The sequence below is a fragment of the Scyliorhinus torazame genome, chromosome 11, assembly GCF_047496885.1.
Source record: "Scyliorhinus torazame isolate Kashiwa2021f chromosome 11, sScyTor2.1, whole genome shotgun sequence".
NCBI classification, from domain to species: Eukaryota; Metazoa; Chordata; class Chondrichthyes; order Carcharhiniformes; family Scyliorhinidae; genus Scyliorhinus; species Scyliorhinus torazame.
Genome location: NC_092717.1, coordinates 176770808 through 176796576, shown reverse-complemented (window position 1 = coordinate 176796576; position 25769 = coordinate 176770808). Strand labels below are relative to the sequence as shown.

The 25769-nt window shown below is 45.4% G+C and overlaps 1 protein-coding gene across 3 annotated transcripts in view; it reads left to right on the top strand.

Moving 5' to 3' along the window:
- The window catches only part of nagpa (N-acetylglucosamine-1-phosphodiester alpha-N-acetylglucosaminidase), a 169005-nt gene that overhangs the window by 103714 nt on the left and 39522 nt on the right, over positions 1 to 25769 (top strand). For all 3 annotated transcript variants that reach the window (XM_072468071.1, XM_072468070.1, XM_072468069.1), the window contains 2 exons: positions 15206 to 15314; positions 17805 to 17933. In XM_072468071.1, the coding sequence (XP_072324172.1) occupies positions 15206 to 15314; positions 17805 to 17933 (238 nt within the window). The remainder of the gene's footprint in view (positions 1 to 15205; positions 15315 to 17804; positions 17934 to 25769) is intronic.

The window sequence follows — 25769 nt, the reverse complement described above, 5'->3', positions numbered from 1 at the left end:
GAGGCACAACCTCCCCTTCACAAAATCATGCTCTCTATCGCTAATGAGTCCATTTGTTTCCAAATGTGTATAAATCCTGTCCCTGAGAATTCTCCAGTAATTTACCTACTACTGACGTGAGGCTCACCGGCCTATAGTTTCCAGGATTAACCCTGCTACCTTTCTTAAACAGCGCTATCACATTAGCTATTCTCCAGTCCTCTGAGATCTCCCCTGTAGCCAATGAGGATACAAAGATGTCAGTCAAGGCCCCAGCAATTGTTTCCCTCCGTATTCTGGGGTAAATCCCATCCAGCCCAGGAGACATATCTACCTTAATATGTTTTAAAAGATCCAATGCCGCCTCATTTGTGATGTCAACATGACCCAGACTGTCCACACACCCTACACAAGAATCATCTTCCACAAAGTCATTTTCTTTGGTGAAAACTGATGCAAAGTACTCATTTAGTACCTCGTCCATTTCCTCTGGCTCAACACACAGATTGCTCTCACTGTCCTTATGTGCTCCCCATAACCTTTGATCCCATTCGCCTCAAGGCTATATCGAGCCGCCTCTTGAATATATTCAATATTTTAGCATCAACTATTTCCTGTGGTAATGAATTCCACAGGCTCACCACTCTTTGGGTGAAGAAATGTCTTCTCATCTCTGTCCGAAATGGTTTACCATGAATCCTCGGACTGTGACCCCGGGTTCTGGACAGAGCCACCATGGGGAACATCTTCCCTGCATCTACCCTGTCTAGTCCTGTTAGAATTTATAAGTCTCTATGAGATCCCCCCCCCCCCCCCCCTCATTCGTCTGAACTCCAGCGAGAGCAATCCTAATCTATTCAATTTATCCTCCTATGACAGTCCAGTCATCCCTGGAATCAGTCTGGTAAACCTTTGCTGCACTCCCTCTAGAGCAAGAACATCATTCCTCAGATAAGGAGACCAAAACTGCACACAATATTCTAGGTGTGGCCTCACCAAGGCCCTGTTAAATTGCAACAACAAATCCCTGCTCCTGTACTCAACCTCTCGCAATGAAGGCCAACTTACCATTATACTTCTTTACCGCCTGCTGCACACACCCCTCCCCCAATTTATAACTTCAAGTAGTAATCTGCCTTCCTGTTTTTGCTTCCAAAGCGAATAACCTCATACCTATCCAAATTATACTGCATCTGCCATTGATTTGCCCACTCGCCCAAGCTGTCCAGATCATGCTGTAGGATCCCTGCATCCTCGTCATAGTTCAGCCTCCCACCCAACTTGGTATCATCTGCAAACTTAAATGTTACATTTTGTTCCCTCATCCAAATCATAGCTGTTGTTAAACCTCATTAAAAATGTATCTTATGCAAGCAAACCAAAAAGACCTGACCTTCAGTCAGAGGTCTATCCAGACTCCCAGGCTCACTCAAACTAAATGAAACATCTCTCTCGGCGTCCAATGCCGCAACTACTTCTGTCTCCCTCCCCTCCGCTGGTGCCATAACCACATTCAGTACCCTCCTAATGTTCGAAAAGAGCTGCCTTAACTTCACAAATCCCGTCTGATCTTTGCCTATCATCTTCGGAAGGCACTCCTCCAACCTACCCCCCCCAATACCTTCGCCAACACCTTTGCATCCACATTCAAAAGTGATATGGACCTATATGACCCACATTCTGTAGGATCCTTATTTTTCTTGAGCAACAGGGAGATCGATGCCTGCCCCAAAGTCTGTGGCAACACCCCCTTCCCTATTGCCTCCTCAAACATCCCCACCATTAGAGGCGCCAACTTATTTTCAAATTTCTTGTAGTAATCCACCGGGAACCCACCTGGCCCTGCAACGTTTCCCGAGTGCATCCTCCCAATCGCATCTTTTATCTCCTACTCCGCTATCGCCCATTCAATATGTCCTACCCCCTCCCCCAACCTCTGGTATTCCAAACCATTCAGGAATTCCTGCATCCCCCGGTGGTTCCGACCCATACAATCCCTCATAAAACTACTCGAACAGCCTATTAATTGGATCCGGAGCCACCACCAACTTCCCTGTCCTATCCCGCACCTGAACAATTTCCCTCGCCGTTGTCTCCCTCCGAAGCTGGCCTGCCAACATGCGCCCTGCTTTCTCTCCCTATTTGTAAACCGCTCTCCTTGCCCGCTTCAATTGGCACACCGCCTTCCTTGTGGACAGCCGGTCAAAACTCGCCTGTAGCCCCTTCCTCTTTTCCAACTTCGCTGGATCCCTGTCTTCTGCATGACTCCTATCTACCTCCAGCATCTCATCTATTACTGTTTATTCGTTCCACCCTCTCCTCCTTATCCACCTTTGTCTTAGACAAGATCACCTCACCCCCCCCCCCCCCCTCCCCTTTACCACCACCTTTAGAGCTTCCCAAACCACCACCTGCGAAACCTCCCCGTACAATTGAACCCCACATATTCCTCGATTACTTTACCAATCTTATCACAGAACCCTCAGTCCCCCAACAGCCCCACATCTTATCTCCACCCCGGCCTCTTGTACTGCCCCGCTCTCCAACACGATATCCACCCAGTGCGGCGCATGATCCGATATCGCAATTGCAGAGTACTCCGAGCCCTTAACCCCTGCCAACAGCGCCTTCTCACCACAAAAAAGTCAATTTGTGAATAAACCTTGTGGACTGAGAAGAAAAAAAGAGTACTCCCGCTCCCCCAGGTGCAGAAACCGCCAAGGGTCCACTCCTCCCATTTCCGCTATTAGCCCAGCCAACGCCTTCACCACCCAACTGACGGGACAAACAAGTGTGGCCGTGACCTGTCCAATTTCGGCTCCTGCACCAGGTTCCAGTCTCCACCCACTATCAATTTGTGTGAATCCAAGTCGGGGTTGGCCCCATACACCTTCTTCACAAATCCTACATCATCCCAGTTGGGACCATACACCCTTACCAGCGCCACCAGCCTCCCCTCCAATGCCCCTGTCACTGTCACTACTTGCCTCCCTAGTCTGCAACCACTTTCTCCATCTAGAACCGTACTCTTTTGCTAACCAGGATCACTACCCCTCGAGCCCTACCATAAATCCCGAATGAAACACCTAGCTGACCCAGCCCTTCCTAAGCCTCACCTGGTCCTTCACCCTCAAGTGAGTCTCCTGCAGCATCGCCACATTGGCCTTCAAACCTTTCAGATGCGCCAGCACCCTTGATTTCTTGACTGGGCCACCCAACCCCCTCACGTTCCACGTAACTTATCTAACTGGGGGTCTCTCACCCTCTCTTGCCCCCCCCCCCCACCTTCTTATCCGCCATCATTGTAACACTGGGCCCTGCCCCATGAGCCTCACCCGCCCCTATCCATTGTTAACATCGAACCCCCTCCCCCTCCCAGAATCCCCCTTGCACTTCCTCTCGAAGAACCCTCTCCCAGTATCGATTTCCCACCCCCCACTTTCATACCACTTAGGCCCATCAAAACCTCCAATGTCCGCAACCCCTCCCCCACCACATCTCTGTTCACTAGCTGACTTAGGTTCGCTAATGCGGGGGCCCCCACCCAAGGCTTTCCCTCCCCTCCTTTTTTTTTTTTTTTTGCACTGAGTGCTGAATTTGGTGCATTTGAGTGCGATAGTGAGAGTTTGGTGACCGAGGGAGTGCTGAATTTGGTGCATTTGAGTGCGATAGTGAGAGTTTGGTGACCGAGGGAGTGCTGAATTTGTTGCATTTGAGTGCGATAGTGAGAGTTTGGTGACCGAGGGAGTTAGGTGAGGAGGGAGGAAGGTGCTCCTTTCATTTTGTTTCCGACATTTCCGCAAAGAGTGCGAAGAGAGCCAGGAGTTTACAGAAAGTGTAGCTGACTGGGAGCAGAGTCGGAGGGCGGAGATCTAGTTAGTCCACAGGGCAGCTATATTCTGTCAGGTAAGAGGGGATGGAGGCTAGGCCAGTTACATGCTCCTCCTGTAGGATGTGGGTGGTGAGGGATACCGCCGGTGTCCCCACTGACTATACCTGCGGGAAGTGCACCCAACTTCAGCTCCTCAAAGACCGTGTTAGGGAACTGGAGCTAAAGCTGGATGAACTTCGGATCATCCGGGAGGCAGAGGGGGTGATTGAGAAGAGTTACAAGGAGGTAACCACACCCAAGGTACAGGACAAGAATAGCTGGGTTACAGTCAGGGGGAAAAAAACAAACAGGCAGAAAGTGCAGGGATCCCTCGTGGCCGTTCCCCTTCAAAACAAGTATACCGTTTTGGATGCTGTTGGGGGGGATGACCTACCGGGGGAAGGCCCTAGCGGCCAGGTCTCTGGCACTGAGTCTGGCTCTGGGGCTCAGAAGGGAAGGGGGGAGAGTAGAAAAGCAATAGTTGTAGGAGATTCAATGGTTAGGGGAATAGATAGGAGATTCTGTGGTCGCGAGCGAGACTCCCGGAAGGTATGTTGCCTCCCGGGTGCCAGGGCCAGGGATGTCTCGGATCGTGTCTTCAGGATCCTTAAGGGGGAGGGGGAGCAGCCAGAAGTCGTGGTGCACATTGGTACCAACGACATAGGTAGGAAAAGGGGTGTGGAGGTAATAAACAAGTTTAGGGAGTTAGGCTGGAAGTTAAAAGCCAGGACAGACAGAGTTGTCATCTCTGGTTTGTTGCCGGTGCCACGTGATAGCGAGGCTAGAAATAGGGAGAGAGTGCAGTTGAACACGTGGCTGCAGAAATGGTGTAGGAGGGAGGGCTTCAGGTATTTGGATAATTGGAGTACATTCTGGGGAAGGTGGGACCTGTACAAGCAGGACGGGTTGCATCTGAACCAGAGGGGCACCAATATCCTGGGAGGGAGGTTTTCTAGTACTCTTCGGGAGGGTTTAAACTAATTTGGCAGGGGAATGGGAACCGGATTTGTAGTCCAGCAACTAAGGTAGCCGATATTCAGGACGCCAAAGCGTGTAATGAGGCAGTGGGGAAGGGAACACTGACAAAGGAGAGTACTTGCAGGCACGGAGATGGGTTGAAGTGGGTATACTTCAACGCAAGAAGCATCAGGAATAAGGTGGGTGAACTTAAGGCATGGATCGGTACTTGGGACTACGATGTGGTGGCCATCACGGAAACTTGGATAGAAGAGGGGCAGAAATGGTTGTTGGAAGTCCCTGGTTATAGATGTTTCAATAAGATTAGGGAGGGTGGTAAAAGAGGTGGGGGGGGGGGGGGTGGGGGGGGGGTGGCATTATTAATTAGAGATAGTATAACAGCTGCAGAAAGGCAGTTCGAGGAGTATCACCCTATTGAGGTAGTATGGGTTGAAGTCAGAAATGGGAAAGGAGCAGTCACCTTGTTAGGAGTTTTCTATAGGCCCCCCAATAGTAGCAGAGATGTGGAGGAACAGATTGGGAAACAGATTTTGGAAAGGTGCAGAAGTCATTGGGTAGTAGTCATGGGCGACTTTAACTTCCCAAATATTGAGTGGAAACTCTTTAGATCAAATGGAGAGGGATAGGTACGTGCAACAGGGCAAGGTTTACAATTGGGGGAAGGGTAAATACGATGTTGTCAGACAAGAATTGAAGTGCATAAATTGGGAACATAGGCTGGCAGGGAAGGACACAAGTGAAATGTGGAACTTGTTCAAGGAACAGGTGCTACGTGTCCTTGATATGTATGTCCCTGTCAGGCAGGGAAGAGATGGTCGAGTGAGGGAACCATGGTTGACAAGAGAGGTTGAATGTCTTGTCAAGAGGAAAAAGGTGACTTATGTAAGGCTGAGGAAACAAGGTTCAGACAGGGCATTGGAGGGATACAAGATAGCCAGGAGGGAACTGAAGAAAGGGATTAGGAGAGCTAAGAGAGGGCATGAACAATCTTTGGCGGGTAGGATCAAGGAAAACCCCAAGGCCTTTTACACATATGTGAGAAATATGAGAATGACTAGAGCGAGGGTAGGTCCGATCAAGGACAGTAGCGGGAGATTGTGTGTTGAGTCTGAAGAGATAGGAGAGGTCTTGAACGAGTACTTTTCTTCTGTATTTACAAATGAGAGGGGCGATGTTGTTGGAGAGGACAGTGTGAAACAGATTGGTAAGCTCGAGGAAATACTTGTTAGGAAGGAAGATGTGTTGGGCATTTTGAAAAACTTGAGGATAGACAAGTCCCCCGGGCCTGACGGGATATATCCAAGGATTCTATGGGAAGCAAGAGATGAAATTGCAGAGCCGTTGGCAATGATCTTTTCGTCCTCACTGTCAACAGGGGTGGTACCAGGGGATTGGAGAGTGGCGAATGTCGTGCCCCTGTTCAAAAAAGGGACTAGGGATAACCCTGGGAATTACAGGCCAGTTCGTCTTTCTTCGGTGGTAGGCAAAGTAATGGAAAGGGTACTGAAGGATAGGATTTCTGAGCATCTGGAAAGACACTGCTTGATTAGGGATAGTCAGCACGGATTTGTGAGGGGTAGGTCTTGTCTTACAAATCTTATTGAATTCTTTGAGGAGGTGACCAAGCATGTGGATGAAGATAAAGCAGTGGATGTAGTGTACATGGATTTTAGTAAGGCGTTTGATAAAGTTCCCCATGGTAGGCTTATGCAGAAAGTAAGGAGGCATGGGGTAGTGGGAAATTTGGCCAGTTCATAACGAACTGGCTAACCGATAGAAGTCAGAGAGTGGTGGTGGATGGCAAATATTCAGCCTGGAGCCCAGTTACCAGTGGCGTACCGCAGGGATCAGTTCTGGGTCCTCTGCTGTTTGTGATTTTCATTAATGACTTGGATGAGGGAGTTGAAGGGTGGGTCAGTAAATTTGCAGACGATACGAAGATTGGTGGAGTTGTGGATAGTAAGGAGGGCTGTTGTCGGCTGCAAAGAGACATAGATAGGATGCAGAGCTGGGCTGAGAAGTGGCAGATGGAGTTTAACCCTGAAAAGAGTGAGGTTGTCCATTTTGGAAGGACAAATATGAATGCGGAATACAGGGTTAACGGTAGAGTTCTTGGCAATGTGGAGGAGCAGAGAGATCTTGGGGTCTATGTTCATACATCTTTGAAAGTTGCCACTCAAGTGGATAGAGCTGTGAAGAAGGCCTATGGTGTGCTCGCGTTCATTAACAGAGGGATTGAATTTAAGAGCCGTGAGGTGATGATGCAGCTGTACAAAACTTTGGTAAGGCCACATTTGGAGTATTGTGTACAGTTTTGGTCGCCTCATTTTAGGAAGGATGTGGAAGCTTTGGAAAAGGTGCAAAGAAGATTTACCAGGATGTTGCCTGGAATGGAGAGTAGGTCTTACGAGGAAAGGTTGAGGGTGCTAGGCCTTTTCTCATTAGAACTGAGAAGGATGAGGGGCGACTTGATAGAGGTTTATAAGATGATCAGGGGAATAGATAGAGTAGACAGTCAGAGACTTTTTCCCCGGGTGGAACAAACCATTACAAGGGGACATAAATTTAAGGTGAATGGTGGAAGATATAGGGGGGATGTCAGAGGTAGGTTCTTTACCTAGAGAGTAGTGGGGGCATGGAATGCACTGCCTGTGGAAGTAGTTGAGTCGGGAACATTAGGGACCTTCAAGCAGCTATTGGATAGGTACATGGATTACGGTAAAATGATATAGTGGAGATTTATTTGTTCTCAAGGGCAGCACGGTAGCATTGTGGATAGCGCAATTGCTTCACAGCTCCAGGGTCCCAGGTTCGATTCCGGCTTGGGTCACTGTCTGTGCGGAGTCTGCACGTCCTCCCCGTGTCTGCGTGGGTTTCCTCCGGGTGCTCCGGTTTCCTCCCACAGTCCAAAGATGTGCGGGTTAGGTGAATTGGCGAATGATAAATTGCCCTTAATGTCCAAATTGCCCTTGGTGTTGGGTGGAGGTGTTGGGTTTGGGTGGGGTGCTCTTTCCGGGGGCCGGTGCAGACTCGGGGCCGGGTGGCCTCCTTCTGCACTGTAAATTCAATGATAATCTATGATTAATCTAGGACAAAGGTTCGGCACAACATCGTGGACCGAAGGGCCTGTTCTGTGCTGTATTTTCTATGACTATGACTCCCGCCCAGTCCAAGTAAAACAATCAAACCCAAACATCTCAATAAAATAACCGTCGCAACAAAGAATGACAATCAAAAAATTTTAAACTCTATAACAGCGTGATGTAAATAAAGAACAATGTAGGTTAAAAAATAACACGTTTACACACTCTCCCAGCTCCCCATTCACAGTCCCCATCCCCCTTCAGTTCCAGCCTTCACTTCTGTCCCAGGCCTTCTTCCTTCACGAACGCCTCCGCCGCCTCCACCGTCTCGAAGTAGAAATCTCTGGCGTTGTAGGTCACCCCCGGCGTCGCTGGATACACCACACCAAATCGCACCCCGCTGTTGTTTAATGCCGTCTTAACTCTACCAAAAGCTGCCCGCCTCTTTGCTAGCTCCACCGTCAAGTCCTGATATATGCAAACACCAGCACACTGCACCTCCCGCTTCTGCTTCGCCCAGTTCAACACCTTCTCCTTCATGTGGTACTTGTGGAAGCAGATAATCACTGCCCTTGGTGGCTCATTTAACTTTGGCTTCGGCCTCAGCGACTGATGAGCTCGGTCCAGTTCATACTGGGAGGGCTCCTCTTGGTTCTCATTCTGAATAGGCTGTTTCATACAGTTCTCTGAATTTAGGATCAGCATATTGCATTTCCACTAAAGAAGATGGACTAAACATGTCAGCCTCATTTTCTTTACCTTTTTGCTCAGGTTTTCAAAAATGGTGAGAGAACTTAATTTCTACTTCATCTCCCCTTTTCATAGATTCCTCCTCTTCCTATCTAATTTTCTGCGCCTGAGGCAGTCAGGGAAAATCCAGGATGTTCCCCCTGTTGCATGATAGTTTCTTTCACTTCCACCTTTGTCCCAACACCCTTGATGAGGCTAATATTTTTGAGCCAGCCAGGTCATCCCCCAGCACAAAGTCAACTCCTGCTATTGGCATTTTATGCGCAACTCCAACTGCAACGTCGCCATTTACTGAAACACTGTTTAAATCCAACTCTTATAATTAAATCAGTTAATAATATCTATGAATACCTCCAATTAATACTTTTTCTTCAGTAACTCCTCTGGAAGAAAAATTATATCAGCGGCACAGTGGTTAGCACTGCTGCCTCACAGCACCACAAACCCAGGTTCAATTCCAGCCTCGGGTGACTGTCTGTGTGCAGTTTGCAGGTTCGGTGGATTGGCTGTGCTAAATTGCCCCTAGTATACAAATGGTTAGGTGGGGATACTGGGTTACAGGGATAGGGTCAGGGCATGGGCCCAGGTAGGATAATCTCTCCAAGGGACGGTGCACACTCGATGGGCTGAATGGCCTCCTGCACTGAAATTTTATGATTCTGTGAACATGAGTAACTGACTTGCTCCAGTGTCCTCAATATCTTTATCTGTTTACCACCTTGAGTACAAAAATAAGGCAATACCTCCCCTCGAGAAACAAAATCTTTAAACACTTCTGTAATTAGTTTTTCTGAATTTCCTTGACTAATCTAAAGAATTATCTCTGCCCCTCTGGTAGATTCTGAGCCTTCACCTTGCACTTGCACTATGGCTACTTTGGTTTTGTAATGTGTCTCCTTTCCTAAGATTCTTCAGGTGTCCTTGGTATTGCAGTAGGATTTCCAAATTGACATCCAGCAATTAGCTTATGTCCAGTTTTATTGTAATGGAAAAGTACTATTTTCTTTTGATCACATTTCCGTTCTAGACTGCACGTGGCACAGTGGTTAGCACTGCTGCCTCATAGTGTCAGGGACCCAAGTTTAATTCCGGCCTTGAGTCACTGTCTGTGTGGAGTTTGCAGTTTCTCCCCGAGTCTGCGTGGGTTTCCTCCGGGTGTTCCGGTTTCCTCCCTCAGTCCAAAGATGTGTAGGTTAGGTGGATTGGCTATGCTAAATTTCCTCTTGGTGTTCAAGGGGCCTGAACTTGGGTGGCGTACTCTTTCAGAAGGTCGGTGCAGACTCGATGGGCTGAATGGCCTTCTGCGCTGTAGGGACTCATATATAATTATTTTGGCATCCTTCTGTCTGTTATCTAGAACTAGCACCTTTTCCATTATCAGATTTACTCCTCTTCCAATTTCCCTGTTGATTTCCATATGACCATTTCCCCACATGTAACTCTATATGAGATATCATAGGTATCTGCCAAAACTTGACACTTATCAAATAAGTCTTGATGGTTACTGGAATGCTATATCGAATTTCTTCCATAACCAGAGTTTCCCTCTGGTAATAGAAGTCTTTTCCAACTTTAGATGAGCGTAACCATTGATCCCACAGTATTTTTTTCTCTCGCAAATTCAACAAATGGTTGATTAGGCCATTTAGATATTTTGGTCCTAAACTTTAATCGATAAGATTCAGGGACAATCTCAAACATTAAGTAGTGCCCTTTTAACCGCTTCATAGTTTGTAGATTGCACTTCTGACACAGACTAGTGTTCATATTCATAGCTGCACCTCCTCAGGACACTTAGTAACATTAAGGTCCTAACATCCTTTGGCCACTTCAACCTCACAGGTAGCTTTTCAATTGAGGTGAAATATCTTTAACTCCGTCCTCTGTAAATGTAGCCACTAAACAAAGATTTTTAGTTAAATCAAAATCTTAAGTGGAATCAGCCTCACTGTCTGAATCCTTTTCTCTGTTCGGAACATTCTATCTCTTTCCTCCTTTGCTGACTTCTGTCTGGAGGTCAAGTTTGCACTTTCACATTTCAAATTCCATTTCTATTCATCTGTTTCCTTCTCTAATTCAAAACTTTTTCATTTAAATTTTTTGCCTTTCTGTTTCCTCTTTTACTAACTCTTTCCATCTGAACTGAAGTTTTAGCTAACTCTAGCCGTAATACACCAGTTTCAGGCTTCTCTTAATTCTAAATGCTGGGTAGTTACTTTAATCATATCATCCTTATGAAATCCTGCTTTTATTTCTATATTCAATTGACCTGCTTCCCCGCTAAATGTAGCCATAGACAAGGATTTCCAATAATCTACGGTTATATTTTCTACTCCCAGAAGAGCCTCAGTAACAATCAAAGCCATTTTTGAATTCCAACTACTGTGATATACTTCACAGCAATTCCTGTTCTTATGCCCAGTACCTCCACATACTTAAAGGCAAATTACTCTGGGTGCTGCAATCTAAAATTAATCAGAAAATACTGGACAATCCCAGCGGGTCTGACAACATCTGTGGAGCAACAAGGGAGCTAACGTTTCGTTTGGATGACACTTTGTCATTTCTTTATGGATTCACAGATCTCACTTAAATTCAAGGATTTCTGATCCTGCAAGAGCCCCCACTTCGTTACAATCCCAGCTGATGTTAATACTGTCAGATTCCAGAGTGACGCTTGGCTTGATAGATTTTAACTTTTTTAGAAATGTGGAGGAAAGATACTGAACAAATTCACAATCTGCTGATATTTAGTAAGCAAAGTGAACTATATTACATCACTTGGCCCTTTGAGCCGGCTCCACCATTCATTATGATCGTGGCTGATCATCCAAGTTTCAATACCCTGATCTTGCTTCTCTCCCCCCCCCCCCCCCCCCCCCCCCCATATCCCTTGATCCCTTTAACCCCAAGAGCTATATCTAATTCCTTATTAAAATTACACAATGTTTTTACCTCAACTAGTTTTTGTGGTAGAGAGTTCCACAGAGTCACCACTCTCTGGGTGAAGAAATTTCTCCTCACCTCAGTCTTAAAGCTATGACCCCTAGTTCTGGACTCGCCCACCATTGGGGACATTCTTTCTGAATCTACCCGGTTATCAAGGATTTTATGGGAGAACAATTAGAAAACAGTGGCAGGATTGGACAGTGTCAGCATGGATTTATGAAGGGGAAATCATGCTTGACAAATTACTGGAATTCTTTGAGGATGTAACTAGTAGAATTGATGAGCTGGAGCCAGTTGGGGATGTGGTTTATTTGAACTTTCAGAAGGCTTTTGACAAAGTCCCACACAAGAGATTGATAAAGCACAAGGGATTAGGGGTAGTGTATTGAGATGGATAGAAAAATGGTTGGCAGACAGGAACATGTGTGGTACCGATAAAACCTCAAGTACTTTTGACCAGATCACTTACTCAAAGGTTTTGCCTGGGGTGTCTTTATTTACAGTGAGAACAAACCACCAGCACAAGTTCAAAATTCAACAATATTTACTCGACACAATCAATCCTTATATTAGCCACAAAATACTAGAGGTACCCAAGGTCAGTGTTACTACCCGTAAAGACGGCTTGGTAGGGCCATGGGTCTGATCGCTGGAGTTCCTCTGGTCCGTCTTCACGGAGTTCCTCCTTCCCTCACTCCCTCCCTCCTTTCCTTCCTTCCTCACCGTAGCACAGTGGTTAGCACTGTTACTTCACAGCCAGGGCCCCAGGTTCGATTCCTGGCTTGGTCACTGTCTGTGTGGAGTCTGCCTGTTCTTCCCTTTTCTGCATGGGTTTCCTCCGGCTGCTCCGGTTTCCTCCCACAAGTCCCGAAAGATGTGTTTGTTAGGTGAATTGGACATTCTGAATTCTCCCTCGGTGTACTTGAATAGGCGCGGTAGTGTGGTGACTAGGGGATTTTCACAGTAACTTCATTGCAGTGTAAATGTAAGCCTACTTGTGACACTAATAAAGATGACTATTTCCTTCCCTCTCTCCCTTTCCTCTTCCCTCCCCCCTCTCTTCCCTTTCTTTCCTCCCTTCGCCTAATTTGCAGATTACACCAAATTGAGTGGGAGGGTGAGCTTTGAGGAGGATGCAGTATAATTTGGAGAAATGCAAGGTTATCCACTTTGGTAGCAAAAACGAGAAGGCAGACTATTATCTGAATGGCCATAAATTAGGAGAGGGGAATGTGCAATGAGACCTGGGTGTCCTTGTACACCAGTCACTGAAGGTAAGCATGCAGGCATAGCAGGCAGTAAAGAATGCAAATGATATGTTGGCCTTCATTGTGAGAGGATTCGACTACAGGAGCAGGGATGTCTTGCTGTAATTATACAGGTCCTTGGTGAGGCCACACCTGGAATATTGTGTGCAGTTTTGGTCTCCTTATCTGAGGAAGGATGTTCTTGCTCTAGAGAGAGTGAGGCAAAGGTTTACCACACTGATTCCTGGGATGACAGGACTGACATATGAGGAGAGATTGAATCAGTTCGGATTATATCCGCTACAATACAGAAGAATGGGGGAGGGAAATTGTCTGCTACAATTCAGAAGAATGGGGGGGGGGGGGGGGGATCATATAGAAACCTATCTAAGAAGGAACTAGAAAGGGTAGATGCAGGAAGGATGTTCCCAATGGTGGGGATGTCCAGAACCAGGGGTCACAGTCTGGGGATATGGGGCAGACCAGTTAGGACAGAGATGAGGAGAAATTTCTTCATCCAGAGAGAGGTGAGCATGTGGAATTTGTTACCACAGGAAGTAGTTAAGGCCAAAACATTGTTTTCAAGAAGCAATTAGATATACCCTTTGGGGCAAAGGGGATCAAAGATATGAGGGGAAAGCGGGATTAGGCTATTGAGTTGGATTATCAGCGATGATCATAATGAATGGCGAAGCAGGCTCGAAGGGCTGAATGGCTTCCTCCTATTTTCTATGTAATTAGCATAACTGACTAGTGAAATGCTGCGATCAGGAAAACAGAATGGGTCAACAGTTCAAAGTCTCTTTTTATTTTGTTCATCTATCTGCCATTTTGAGGAACTGCACTTCTGTACCCAATTTTATTCAGGGCAGTTTCTCAAAATTGTACATTCTGGAGCCAACCAGGGAGCTGCAAATTTTAGATTTGTATTGAGACTGGATTAATTAGTCTTCTAATAAAGGGTCCTCTTGAAGAGTGACCATAACATGGTGGAATTCCACATTCCGTTTGAGGGTGTGATGCTTCGGTCTGAAACTTAATGTCTTAAAGGCATTGACAAAGGTATGACAACAGCGTTGGCTAAAGTAGCCTGGGAAAATAGGTTAAATGGTAAACAGTGTTAGACATTGAAGGAAATATTTCTTGACTTTAACTAGGTTTATTCGATTAGGAAAGAAAGACATGCAAGAAGAAGGCACCCATCTGTGGGTAACTAAGGATGTTAAGAATGGCATTTAGTTGAAAGGAAAGGCAGTTCCAGGAATGTAATTAACACAGTTAATTTGAGAAGTTGGGACTTTTCTTTGGCAAAGGGAATGTTTAATATTTGAAAATGAGTACAATGATTAACATGCACATAGATTTTTAATCATAACATTTGTTATCTTCTATTAATTTTAATCTGTACTTAAACTTTTCAATTTGCAATTTGTTATTTTTTAATTCATTGGTAATGTTATTGAATGGAATTCAATTATATTGTGCCTTTAAAACTCATAAGGAAATTATGTAGTGGAAGAAATTAAGTACTGAGCTGCATTAAATTTTTCAGGAGAATTATTTTTGGTTTCATCTTTCTATCCCCCTTTATCGCATTATAGAACCAGTGCAACAGTGGTTGCAGATAAAAGAGTTGCCCAATTCTGCGACTGCATCCTCCCCTCAAGCTAGTTCTGCTGCGATTGACAATTTGGAAGGCCATGGGTGGAAATGTAAACCACTGCAATAATCCTAATCTATTAACCTAAAATATTCCTGTACAAGTTTAGAGTTAATTGAGCAACTGCATTAACAAGCTCCTCTAATATCTCAGCAAGTTGCTGAATTATACAGGTCTGGAGGACCTCTGGTTTAATTCCATGTTAGTATTGAGTTAGTTTATCTCAGCTGGGGCAAAGGTAAGAATACTATGGTTTTTCTGACATATCCCACTTTGGGGACTAGATAATTGGCCCATGATTCTTAGCTAGTCATTTGCTTGAGTTACACTTTTGGGGCAATTAATTGTTCTATTTCATGCAATAGAATAGTCTGCTGAAACACATTGAGTTTGCTGTTATAAATTACAATACCATTTCTCTGAGGCCTCTGATCCTCGAACTCTGACCATTTGCTTCATCCGACTGCTGGAAGTTGTCTTCAGTCAGCTTCCCTCCTTTAAGACACTCCCTCAAACCTACCTCAATGGCAAACGTTTGACTACCTGTCCTACTGTGTCATCATTTGACATGATTACAGCTCCAGTGATGTCTTGGGCTATTTCATTACAATATATATGTTATACTGTACACAGCTTGCATTTGTATAATGTAAACCAAAACTTTTAATACACCTTTTATTTCAAATAGGATCTTTTGAAAGATTTGTTAATGTGGTGTCAGCACGAACTGCTATAGGACATGATAAATATGGGAGGCTTGTTTTATTACATATTGATGGACAGACTGATGTCAGAGGGTAAGATAATTATTAGCCTCGATTTAAAATTATTTCATGGTTGTCCTATTACAACTTGCAAGTTACATTTTTATTCTGAGTCAGTATATTAACAAAATATTCAAAATTTTGTTCACTTTTTGAAGTGTTAACTTCTGGACATGTTCAAATGTTGCATGTAATTGTACTCAATTAAAGATCAAAATAATATTTAAATTCAACATAATGATTTTGTCAAAATGCGGGCTGCAGACACATTTGGTTCCATGTACTAACTATTGCTAAGATTTGACTTTTACATCCAAGTCTGAAAGATTTTTCATAACATATTTTAAGATGAGCATGGAGGAGACAGCAAATGAGAGTGACATCTCCTTCATTTACAGGGCTCCTTTAGAAAGTTATGGGATATTATGTTATTGTATGACTTTTGTGATTCCTGTCACCCAACTTTCAAGAATTATCCTTCCCTCTACCTTTTCCCATGCAAAAGGTTTTTGATGCATTCTATGTTCGTTTTATTTACATTCCAAATCTGAGATGCATTGGGAAGGGAGCTACTGACCAGAGCTCCGCAGCTCAGTTTCAGCAAATCTTAGTTGGGGAAGGAAACTATTATACCTACCAGCAGACTGCATAGAGCATTATGAGAAAGCCATGGATCCCTTCTGCTTAGCTACAGATATTTCAGGCAGGTGCTTGAAAAAAGCAACAAATTTGCAGGAAAATGGGCAATGTCCAAATGAGAGAAGTTTATTCGAAAGAGTCAAAAATCCACTAAAGGCCATATGTCCACACTGTGCCCAAAAAAAACCCTAAAAATCTTGTCCGTTTTGGTTTATTTTGAATTTTGTTGATCTGGCTTCAAACAAATACTTTGTGCATGATTGATGAAAGATCAGAAAGATTTGTTAGCATCACAATTTGTTTCTGCCAATTTGCTTACCTTTCAATGATTTACAAACAATTGCTTAGTAGTTCAGAACATGAAAGAGACATATTGCCAAAGATTTTCATCTTGCACTCATCAGGACAAATGCAGGAGTGCCAGATTTCAAACCATCACAACAATTTATACCACACAGGATAAAAGGGGTTTACTAATGGGTTGAGTCAACTCTGGCCAGTGATAGAAACCAACCTTTTATTATATGTACAAAGGTTTAGAGGAAGAAATTATTTAACAAAATCATATTAACTAAAATTTTAAATCAATACACATTAACCATAACAGTAAGAAAAAGCTGACTGCTTGTGAATTGATCAGATAAGCAAACTGCTAGAGCCTGCAAGGCCAAACTGGCAGAAAGACTCTGTGTTAGAGAGCTGGGCTAAGATCCCAGTTCTGTGTCCATGGTAACAAGAAGTCACCTCATAGTAAGAATCTCTGGTGGGAAATGTGTTTCACTATGGAAAAATACAGAAATCTTTTATCTCTTAATTTGACAGACAGACACTTCAGCTGAATTAAATGAATTATAGATTATTTAAAACCAATCACAACTGTTAAAAGGACGGAACTTTAAAGATAGTCTTCTTAAATGTTCAGGGGTTGGGATGGGAAAGCCATTCTAGAATCAATTCAACCTATCTTCTGAAACCTATTCTATCTGCTTACTTTGCAAAACTGCTATTTTATTCTATTTTAAACTGCACAGTCATTTTGTACTGTGTATCTTGATTTGAAGAAATTACCACGAGCTGTTAATGTATTTTGAATTCAACAATCTGTATTTGCGAAAGACAATCATTCTGATTAGCATGCTGCAGGGCTAGTCGGAACGTCCTCAATTTTGTACTTGAAAATTGAAGCTTACCAGTAGACACTACTAGCTGACAAAATAAAAGTTGCAAATTGCTTTTAACCCAAGAAGCCAGTCTTGAATTTCTGTTACTTGGTATATGGTACGGTGTTACAGGTATATGAATAGACACAGAGATCCCACATTGCTATGGAATAAACCATGGGGAACTATCAGCTCCCTATGTTTTCAGGGAGCCACACACTTGGATGTATGCAATAAAAGCAAATTACTACGGATGCTGGAATCCAAGTCCAAAGAGAAAATACTAGAAAATCTCAGCAGGTCTGGCAGCATCTGTAGGGTGAGAAAAGAGCTAACGTTTCGAGTCGAGGTGACCCTTTGTCAAAAGGTTACCTGGACTCTAAAGTTAGCTCTTTTCTCTCCCCACAGATGCTGCCAGACCTGCTGAGATTTTCCAGCATTTTCTCTTTGGACTTGGATGTATGCCTTTTGTTTGCAGGTAATGGGCCTGTGTATGTGAATGTATGTCGTTTCTTGTAAACATAAATGAGAAATTACAAGCTAGACTGATTATTTTAAATGTATTGTTAATGTAGCCAAAACAAAATGTCTAATGTAATTTTGTGATTGGGCAGCACTTGCTGAACAATCCTCAGTGTGCTTATAGTAATTCATCCAAAAATGGATAATCTGTTTTTTTAAAAAAAGTTTGGCATGAATTAACAGTGGGCAAAATGCATTACAGGCTGAGTCTCTGGGAAGTTGCAGGATTTTTAAAGGACCATGGAGTTATTAATGCCATCAATTTGGACGGAGGCGGGTCAGCTACTCTGGCACTCAATGAATCTCTTGCAAGCTATCCATCGGATCATTGGTATGTACATTGCAAAATGTGTTAAGTTACATATTAGTTAAACTTAGTCATGGGCAAATAGTTTGAATATTTTGTTCATATTTGTCTTTTATAGTTTTAACTGCTGGAATAGATGAAACAATCCTGCATCCAGAAATAATGAAATATTTTCTGCACTCCTCATTTAATTCATTTCTTTACAGTAAAGTCCTGCATTAGAGAATGCTGAATTAATCAGGATTAATTAATTTTCAGATGCTATTTCTGTTTGAATTCTGTTAAAATTAATTTGGGAGTTTGACTCTCCTAAAATGGCCATTGAAAATTCACCCATGCTTTTTTTTTTGTTTTGTTTTTATTCAAAAAAAATTTCAATAATTTTTACAAGCCACTACAAAAAGAAAAACAACGAAAAGAAAACCTAGCAATAAAACAGAAAACAACTTAACCATTTAACAAAACAAGGTGGGGTATCTGCCCTTTACAAATGAAATCCATCCACCGCCCAAACCACCCCCGCCCACCCCCTCTGGTTTGCTGCTGCTGCTGACCTTCACCTAATGTTCCGCGCGAAAGTCAAGGAACGGTTGCCACCGCCTGGAGAACCCCTGCAAGGACCCTCGCAAGGCAAACTTTATCCTCTCCAACCTGAGAAATCCCGCCATGTCGCTGACCCAAGCCTCTACGCTTGGGGGTTTCGCGTCCCTCCAGATTAACAAGAGCCTTCTCCGGGCTTCCAAGGACTCCTGCCTCTTTCGACTCCTGCACTCCTGGATCGTCTGATACCCCAAAGATCACTATCCCCCAGCTCGGTTTTACCAGAGTATCCAAGACCTTGGACATCGCCTTTGCAAAGCCTTTCCAAAATCCTGTAAGTGCCGGGCATGCCCAGAACATATGGACATGATTTGCTGGGCTCCCTGAGCACCTCACACACCTGTCCTCCACCCCAAAGAACTTACTCATTCTCGCCATTGTCATATGCGCCTGGTGCACCACCTTAAGCTGAATCAGGCTAAGCCTGGCGCAAGATGAGGAAGAAGTGACCCTGCCCAGGGCGTCAGCCCACAGGCCGTCACCCAGCTCCTCCTCCCACTTGCCTTTCAGCTCCTCCACCGAGGCCTCCCAAGCCTCCTGCAGGTCTTGATATATTTCCGATATCTTGCCATCCCCTACCCACACGCCCGAGACCACTCTGTCCTGTATCATCCGGGCAGGCAGCAGCGGGAATTCCCCCACCTTTTTCACGAACGCCCGAACCTGCATGTACCTAAAGGTATTCCCCGGGGGTAGCCCAAATTTCTCCTCCAGCGTCCTCAGACTAGCAAACGTCCCATCAATGAACAAGTCCCCCATCCTTATGAACCCGCCCTGTGCCAACTTAGGAACCCCCCGTCCATTCTACCTGGAACGAACCTGTGATTGTTCCGTATCGGGGCCCAGACTGAAGCCCCTGCCTCCCTCCTGTCCTGTCTCCACTGCCCCCAGATCCTCAATGTCACCGCCGCCACCACCGGGCTCGTGGTATACCGCGCCGGTGGAAGCGGCAACGGCGCTGTTATCAGTGCCCCCAAGCTAGACGCCGCTTCCAACTGTTTCCACGCCGCCCCCTCTCCCTCCATTACCCATTTCCGAATCATGGATATATTCGCTGCCCAGTAATAGCTGCAAATGTTCGGCAGCGCCAACCCCCCGACTGCGCTCCAAGAACAGTCTCTTAACACGCGGGGTCCTGTTTGTCCACACAAATCCCGTAAGAATCCTATTTACCCGCTTGAAAAAGGACTTGGGGATGAGAATGGGAAGACACTGGAAGACGAACAAGAACCTGGGGAGGACCGTCATCTTTACGGACTGCACCCTGCCCGCCAGGGAAAGCGGCAGCATGTCCCACCTCTTAAAGTCCTCCTCCATCTGATCCACCAGCCGCGCTAAATTGAGCTTGTGCAGGACCCCCCAGCTCTTAGATACCTGAATGCCCAAGTAGCGAAAACTCCTCTCCACCATCTTAAGCGGTAGCTCCCAGTCTCTTTTCCTGGCCCCTCGCATGTATCACAAAAAGCTCACTTTTTCCAACATTCAGTTTATACCCCGAAAAGTCTCCAAAATCCTAAGAATCTGCATGACCTCCCCTATCCCCTCCACTGGCTCCGCAATGTACAGGAGCAGGTCATCCGCATACAGTGAAACACGATGCTCCTCCTCTTTTTCCCCCCCCCCTCCCCCGCCGAACCAACCCCCTCCAGTTTCTGGACTCCCTCAACACCATGGTCAGCGGCTCGATCGCCAGGGCAAACAGCAGGGGGGACAGGGGGCACCCCTGCCTCGTCCCTTGATGTAATCTAAACTACCCCGACCGCAGCCGGTTTGTCGACACACTCGCTACCGGGGCCTGATACAACAATTTGACCCACCCTATAAATTCCTCTCCAAACCCAAATCTGCCTAACACTTCCCACAGGTACTCCCACTCCACCCGATCGAAGGCTTTCTCCGCGTCCATTGCCGCTACCACTTCTGCATCCCCCCTTCCGAGGGCATCATGATCACATTCAGGAGCCTCCGCACATTCGTATTCAACTGCCTGCCCTTCACAAACCCCGTCTGATCCTCATTGATCACCCCCGGGACACAGTCCTCAATCCTAGTGGCCAAAATCTTGGCCAAAGGCTTGGCATCCACATGAAGGAGCGAAATCAGCCTATAGGAACCACATTGCAACGGGTCCTTATCTCGCTTGAGGATAAGCGAGATCAGGACCTGCAACATCGTCAGAGCAAGGGTTCCCTTTTCCTTAGCCTCATTGAAAGTCCTCGACAACAGTGGACCCAGCAGCTCTGAGAATTTCCTATAGAACTCTACTGGATACCCATCCGGGGCCTTGCCCGCCTGCATACCCCCTAACCCCTTAACCAGTTGCTCCATCTCAATCGGGGCCCCCAATCCCTCTACTCACCCCTCCTCCACCTGTGGAAACCTCAATTGGTCCAGGAACTGCCTCATCCCCTCTCTCCCCCTCCGGGGTTCTGACTCGTACAATTTGCCATAAAAGTCCTTGAAGACCTCGTTAATCCTTGTCGAGCTCAGCATCGTGTTTCTTCTCCCCCCCCCCCCCCCCCCCCCAATATCTCTGATTCCCCCAATCTCACTGGCCGCCTCTTTCTTCCGCAGCTGATGCGCCAGCATCCTACTTGCCTTCTCCCCATACTCGTACACTGCTCCCTCTACCTTCCTCAACTGAGCCTCAACCTTCCCCGTGGTAAGCAAGTCAAACTCCGCCTGCAGGCTCCTTCAACAACCCCTCCTTGGGGGATTCTGCATACCTCCTGTCCATCCTAAGTATCTCCCCCACCAATCTCTCCCTCTCCATCCTATCCCTCTTCTCACTGTGGGCCCTGACTGAAATTAGCTCCCCTCTGACAACTGCCTTCAGCGCCTCCCAGACCACACTCACCGAAACCTCCCCATTATCATTGGTCTCCACATAGCTTTGGATGCACCTCTGAACCCGCCCACAGACCTCCTCGTCCGCCAGTAGTCCCACGTCCATTCTCCACAGAGGGCGTTGGCCTCTCTCCTCCCCCAGCCCCAACTCCACCCACTGCGGGGCATGGTCCGAGATCGCAATGGCCGAATACTCCACTCTCAGGATTAGCGCCCTACTTACCACGAAAAAAATCATTCCGCAAGTACGCCTTGTGCACATGGGAGAAGAAGGAAAACGCCTTCGCCCTTGGCCTGGCAAATCTCCACTGATCCACTCCCCCCATCTGGTCCATGAACACCCTCAGGACCTTGGCCACTGCCGGCCTCTTACCCGATCTCTACCTAGACCGATCCAGTGCCAGGTCCAGGACCGTGTTAAAGTCGTCCGTCCGTCCCATTACCAAACTGCTTGACTCCAGATCCAGAATCCTACTCAACATCCGTTTCATGAACCCTTCATTGTCCCAATTCGGAGCATACACATTCACTAGCACCACCCGGGCCCCCTGCAACCTGCCACTCACCATAACATATTGACCCCCTTTATCTGTCACAATACCCGCCGCCTCAAATGCCAGCCGCTTGCTCACCAAAGTTGCGCTTCGCACCCAGCCCTGAGTGGAAAACCTGCCGCACCCATCCTTTCCTCCAGCCTGGTTTGATCCGCGATCTTCAGGTGCGTTTCTTGTAGCATGGCTACGTCTTCCTTTAGCCCCTCAAGTGCAAAAACACACGGGCCCTCTTGACCGGCCCATTCAGGCCTCTCACGTTCCAGCCTGGTCGGGGGGGCTTCTCCTCCTCCCTCTCCTCCCCCCCCCGGGACGACTAGCCATCTCTTTTTTAGGCCAACCACGTGCCCGCGCCTCCCTCACCCTCCAGTCCCCCAGGCGGAGGCTCCCCATCCCGAATCTCCCCTTTAACATCGGTTTCCCCCCCAGTCAAGCATCCGCTTAACCCCCCCCCATTGCACTCCCGTAAGTCAGCTGACCCCGGCCGCTCCCGCCTCCACCTCCAATCCCCCTGTGGGTTCCCCTTACAAATCTCCAACCCCCCCCCCACCTAGTGGGGTAGACAGAGTTCACACCCCGTGTGAACAGAGAAAGAAAGACAATACAAAGTACCGTACACTCAAACCCCCAGCTTCAGGTGCCATCCCCACCATTTCACGGGTAAACCGTGCTCCCTGTCTGGGACGACCTCACCTCCTGTGACGCAGCTCTTCCCAACTGCGACCTCGCCCACAGCCTTGCGGGCCCAGGGGCCACAAAAAAACAAGAAAACACGGGGGAAACCCCAACATAACACCGCCCCCCCCCCCCCCCCCCCCCCCACCAACAACCCCCACAACATACTGCAGTCCATTAAAAATTCACCGATGATTAAACACATAGTTGCTTACCATAGAAAACTCATGTAATTAAGGTATTCTGCCTACCTGAGAAATAATAAACATTTTTTTCTGAATCCTGTTTTTATTTTTAAAATTGAGTAATTCTACTCAACACTGAGTGTTTTATTTAGAAACCTGAAGATCGCGGATCAAACCAGGCTGGAGGAAAGGATGGGTGCGGCAGGTTTTCCACTTTGCTGGCATAATTATCTGGATATTAAAATTCATGGCACATGATCAATAAAATCATGGGAATTTTGCTGAAATTAATATCCAAGCAGCCATAAAGCTGGTTGCATTAGTCCTGAAATTTTCTTGCCCCTCAGATGGTAATGTAGAATGTATTTCACTGGTTCAAATAATTTAGCCATAAGCTTTTCTGGGATCTTGAGATAACAGGAATAAATGATGCACAGTGTTGATGCAACAAAGAATTCTGAGCCCGAAACACAAGTAACAAAAGCCAAAGTGAGAACCAGATTTAAAGGAGAAACCAATTTGTACCTGAATTTTAACCATACATACAATACCACACAGTCAGAATACCAATCAAATAGTTGAACAGATGGATCCCAATCGCTTTGCACAGAAACAAGAGCAATCAGAGCAATGTTCCATATCGGGGTTTTAAGTTCACCAGTGTCCAAAAGCTCAGCAGGAGAAAGCATCAATTCGAATAAAACTAAATTTAAACTATGAAAATGAAGAACCTGCCTTTATATATTTTGTTCTATGGATATGTCAAAGTTCTTCATAATTAGTCAAGAATAGTGACTTATGTCAACATACTTGGCAACTCACACTGCCATTCTCTCTTTGGTCTACTTTTTCGCCAGCTTCTTTGATCCCTTCCCTCTTTGACATTTCTCCATTCAATTTCCCCTTATATTGTATCTCCCCTCAGTGCCATCTTCTTCTATTCTTCCCTTGGTATTTTTTGCCACATCCATCACTGGCTCACCCAAGGTGGCAGCAGAAGAGCATTTTTCCCACCTTTACAGGAACAAATCCCACTTGCCTTCTCCCCATTCCCACCTGCCCACTCTGACATTGCCAGTTAATCATCAGTCATCACCCTATTCCATGAGTGCAAAAGTATCAAATCATGAATTCAAACAGTGTTAGACATTGTACTTGAGTATGTTAATTCTTCTCCATTTCAATTTCAATAGCTGATTGCAAAACCCAAGTTGTCTATAATTTTAATTGCAGATTTGATACTGTAAACATCAGCACTGTATATTCTCCTTCATAATCAAAACTTTAAGAAAACAGGTGGGAGACATGTCGCCACAAAGCTACAGCTTACAGGCTTGAGATAGCAATAAGCTTTGCTCAGTGGTGCTCAATATCTTATTCAAGCTATCGACCAATATCCAATATAACCCCCCTGACTCTCACAAATACCTTAACTGCACCTTTTCCTTCTCCTCTCCCCATGCCCTAACATGCCAACTTGTGCTACCCACCCCTGCCCATGGTCCCTTCCACCCTCCATGCGAACTCACCCAGTATACACCATGGATAAACCTCAAGAACAATTTGGAAATTAAATAAAATAATAGAAATGGAAGAGTGCTCACTTAATAGTGAAAGAAACTTCCATTCATGAAGCCCATTCAAACCTTAACCTTTTGTCATGAGAATGCCACTTTAAGAAATTGTAGTCTGCTAAAGTTACTGCAGTGATGTCAGAGTGTGGGTGGAGCTGAGCTCTTGCTCTGCTTTTTAGATTCACTTTGAGAAAAGCTTGGGTGTGGGTGTCTTTTTGATTTCATTTCAGTGTTGGAGCTGCAGTCAGCTAGAGAAGGTGTAATGTTGTTCTCTCTGCCGTGTAAAGACTATCTCTTGATCATTTGGTGAATTCAGCGTGATAACTGTTCTCAGGAATGAATTCAAACCTGATGTGCTTCTGTTAAAAGTTTTTTTTTAAATGTCTTATGGATGGATGTCAAATGGAAACTAAGGATTACTTAGTGTTGTATTCTTTGGGGGTTGTATTTGAATTGATGGTTGCTAAGATGTTCACTGTTTGTTTTAAAAAGGTTAACTTGAGTTCATAGAATAAACATTGCTTTGCTTTAAAAAATACTTTTCCATTTCTGCTGTACCACATCTGTTGAGTGGGCCTGTGTGCTCCCCATACCACAATCATTAAAAGTTGTGCGTCAGATGAACTCCATGATACACTTTGGGGTTCTCTAAATCCTGGCCCATAACACTTTTTATAAAAACAGACTTCTATTCATACCACACATCAAAAACAGCTAATCCTTTAAAACTTAGTCTTGGATATTCAGCCAAGCTTGTATAGTGACATATAACCACTTTTTGGGAAATGTCAATAAATACTACATGAATGATGCACCAGCTGGCATATCATTCTGAGCAATCCAGTAGAGTTTTTTAAACTATCACTGCTAATTGTCTGCTAGCTTAAAGCGTGGGAGATTTTTTTTAAATGTCAGGTCATTACAGTTAAGCAGATGTTACCTGCTCTTTAAAAGCATTTATGTATGCTCCATGATAAAGAATGATGAAATTATGTAAAATACTGTTCAGGATCATGATGAAAATGGAAAGGGGAGATATAAATTGAAAATTCTGTTTTGAGGCGCACTTGAATCTGTTGGTGGTGATGGGGTGGAGTACGGAATAGTGTCTGATATACTGCTCAGAGAAGGATTATCTCAGGGCATCACAATAGTGCAGTGGCTAGCACTGCTGCCTCACGGCACAGAGGTCCCAGGTTCGATCCCGGCTCTGGGATACTGTCCGTGTGGAGTTTGCACATTCTCCCCGTGTTTGCGTGGGTTTCACCCACACAACCCAAAGATGTGCAAGGTAGGTGGATTGAACACGCTAAATTGCCCCTTAATTGGAAAAAATGAATTGGGTACTCTAAATTTATTTTTTAAAAAGATGGAGAATCTGGAAGCAGTTTTTCCCCAAATTCTCTGGCTTCTATCTGTAATAACACC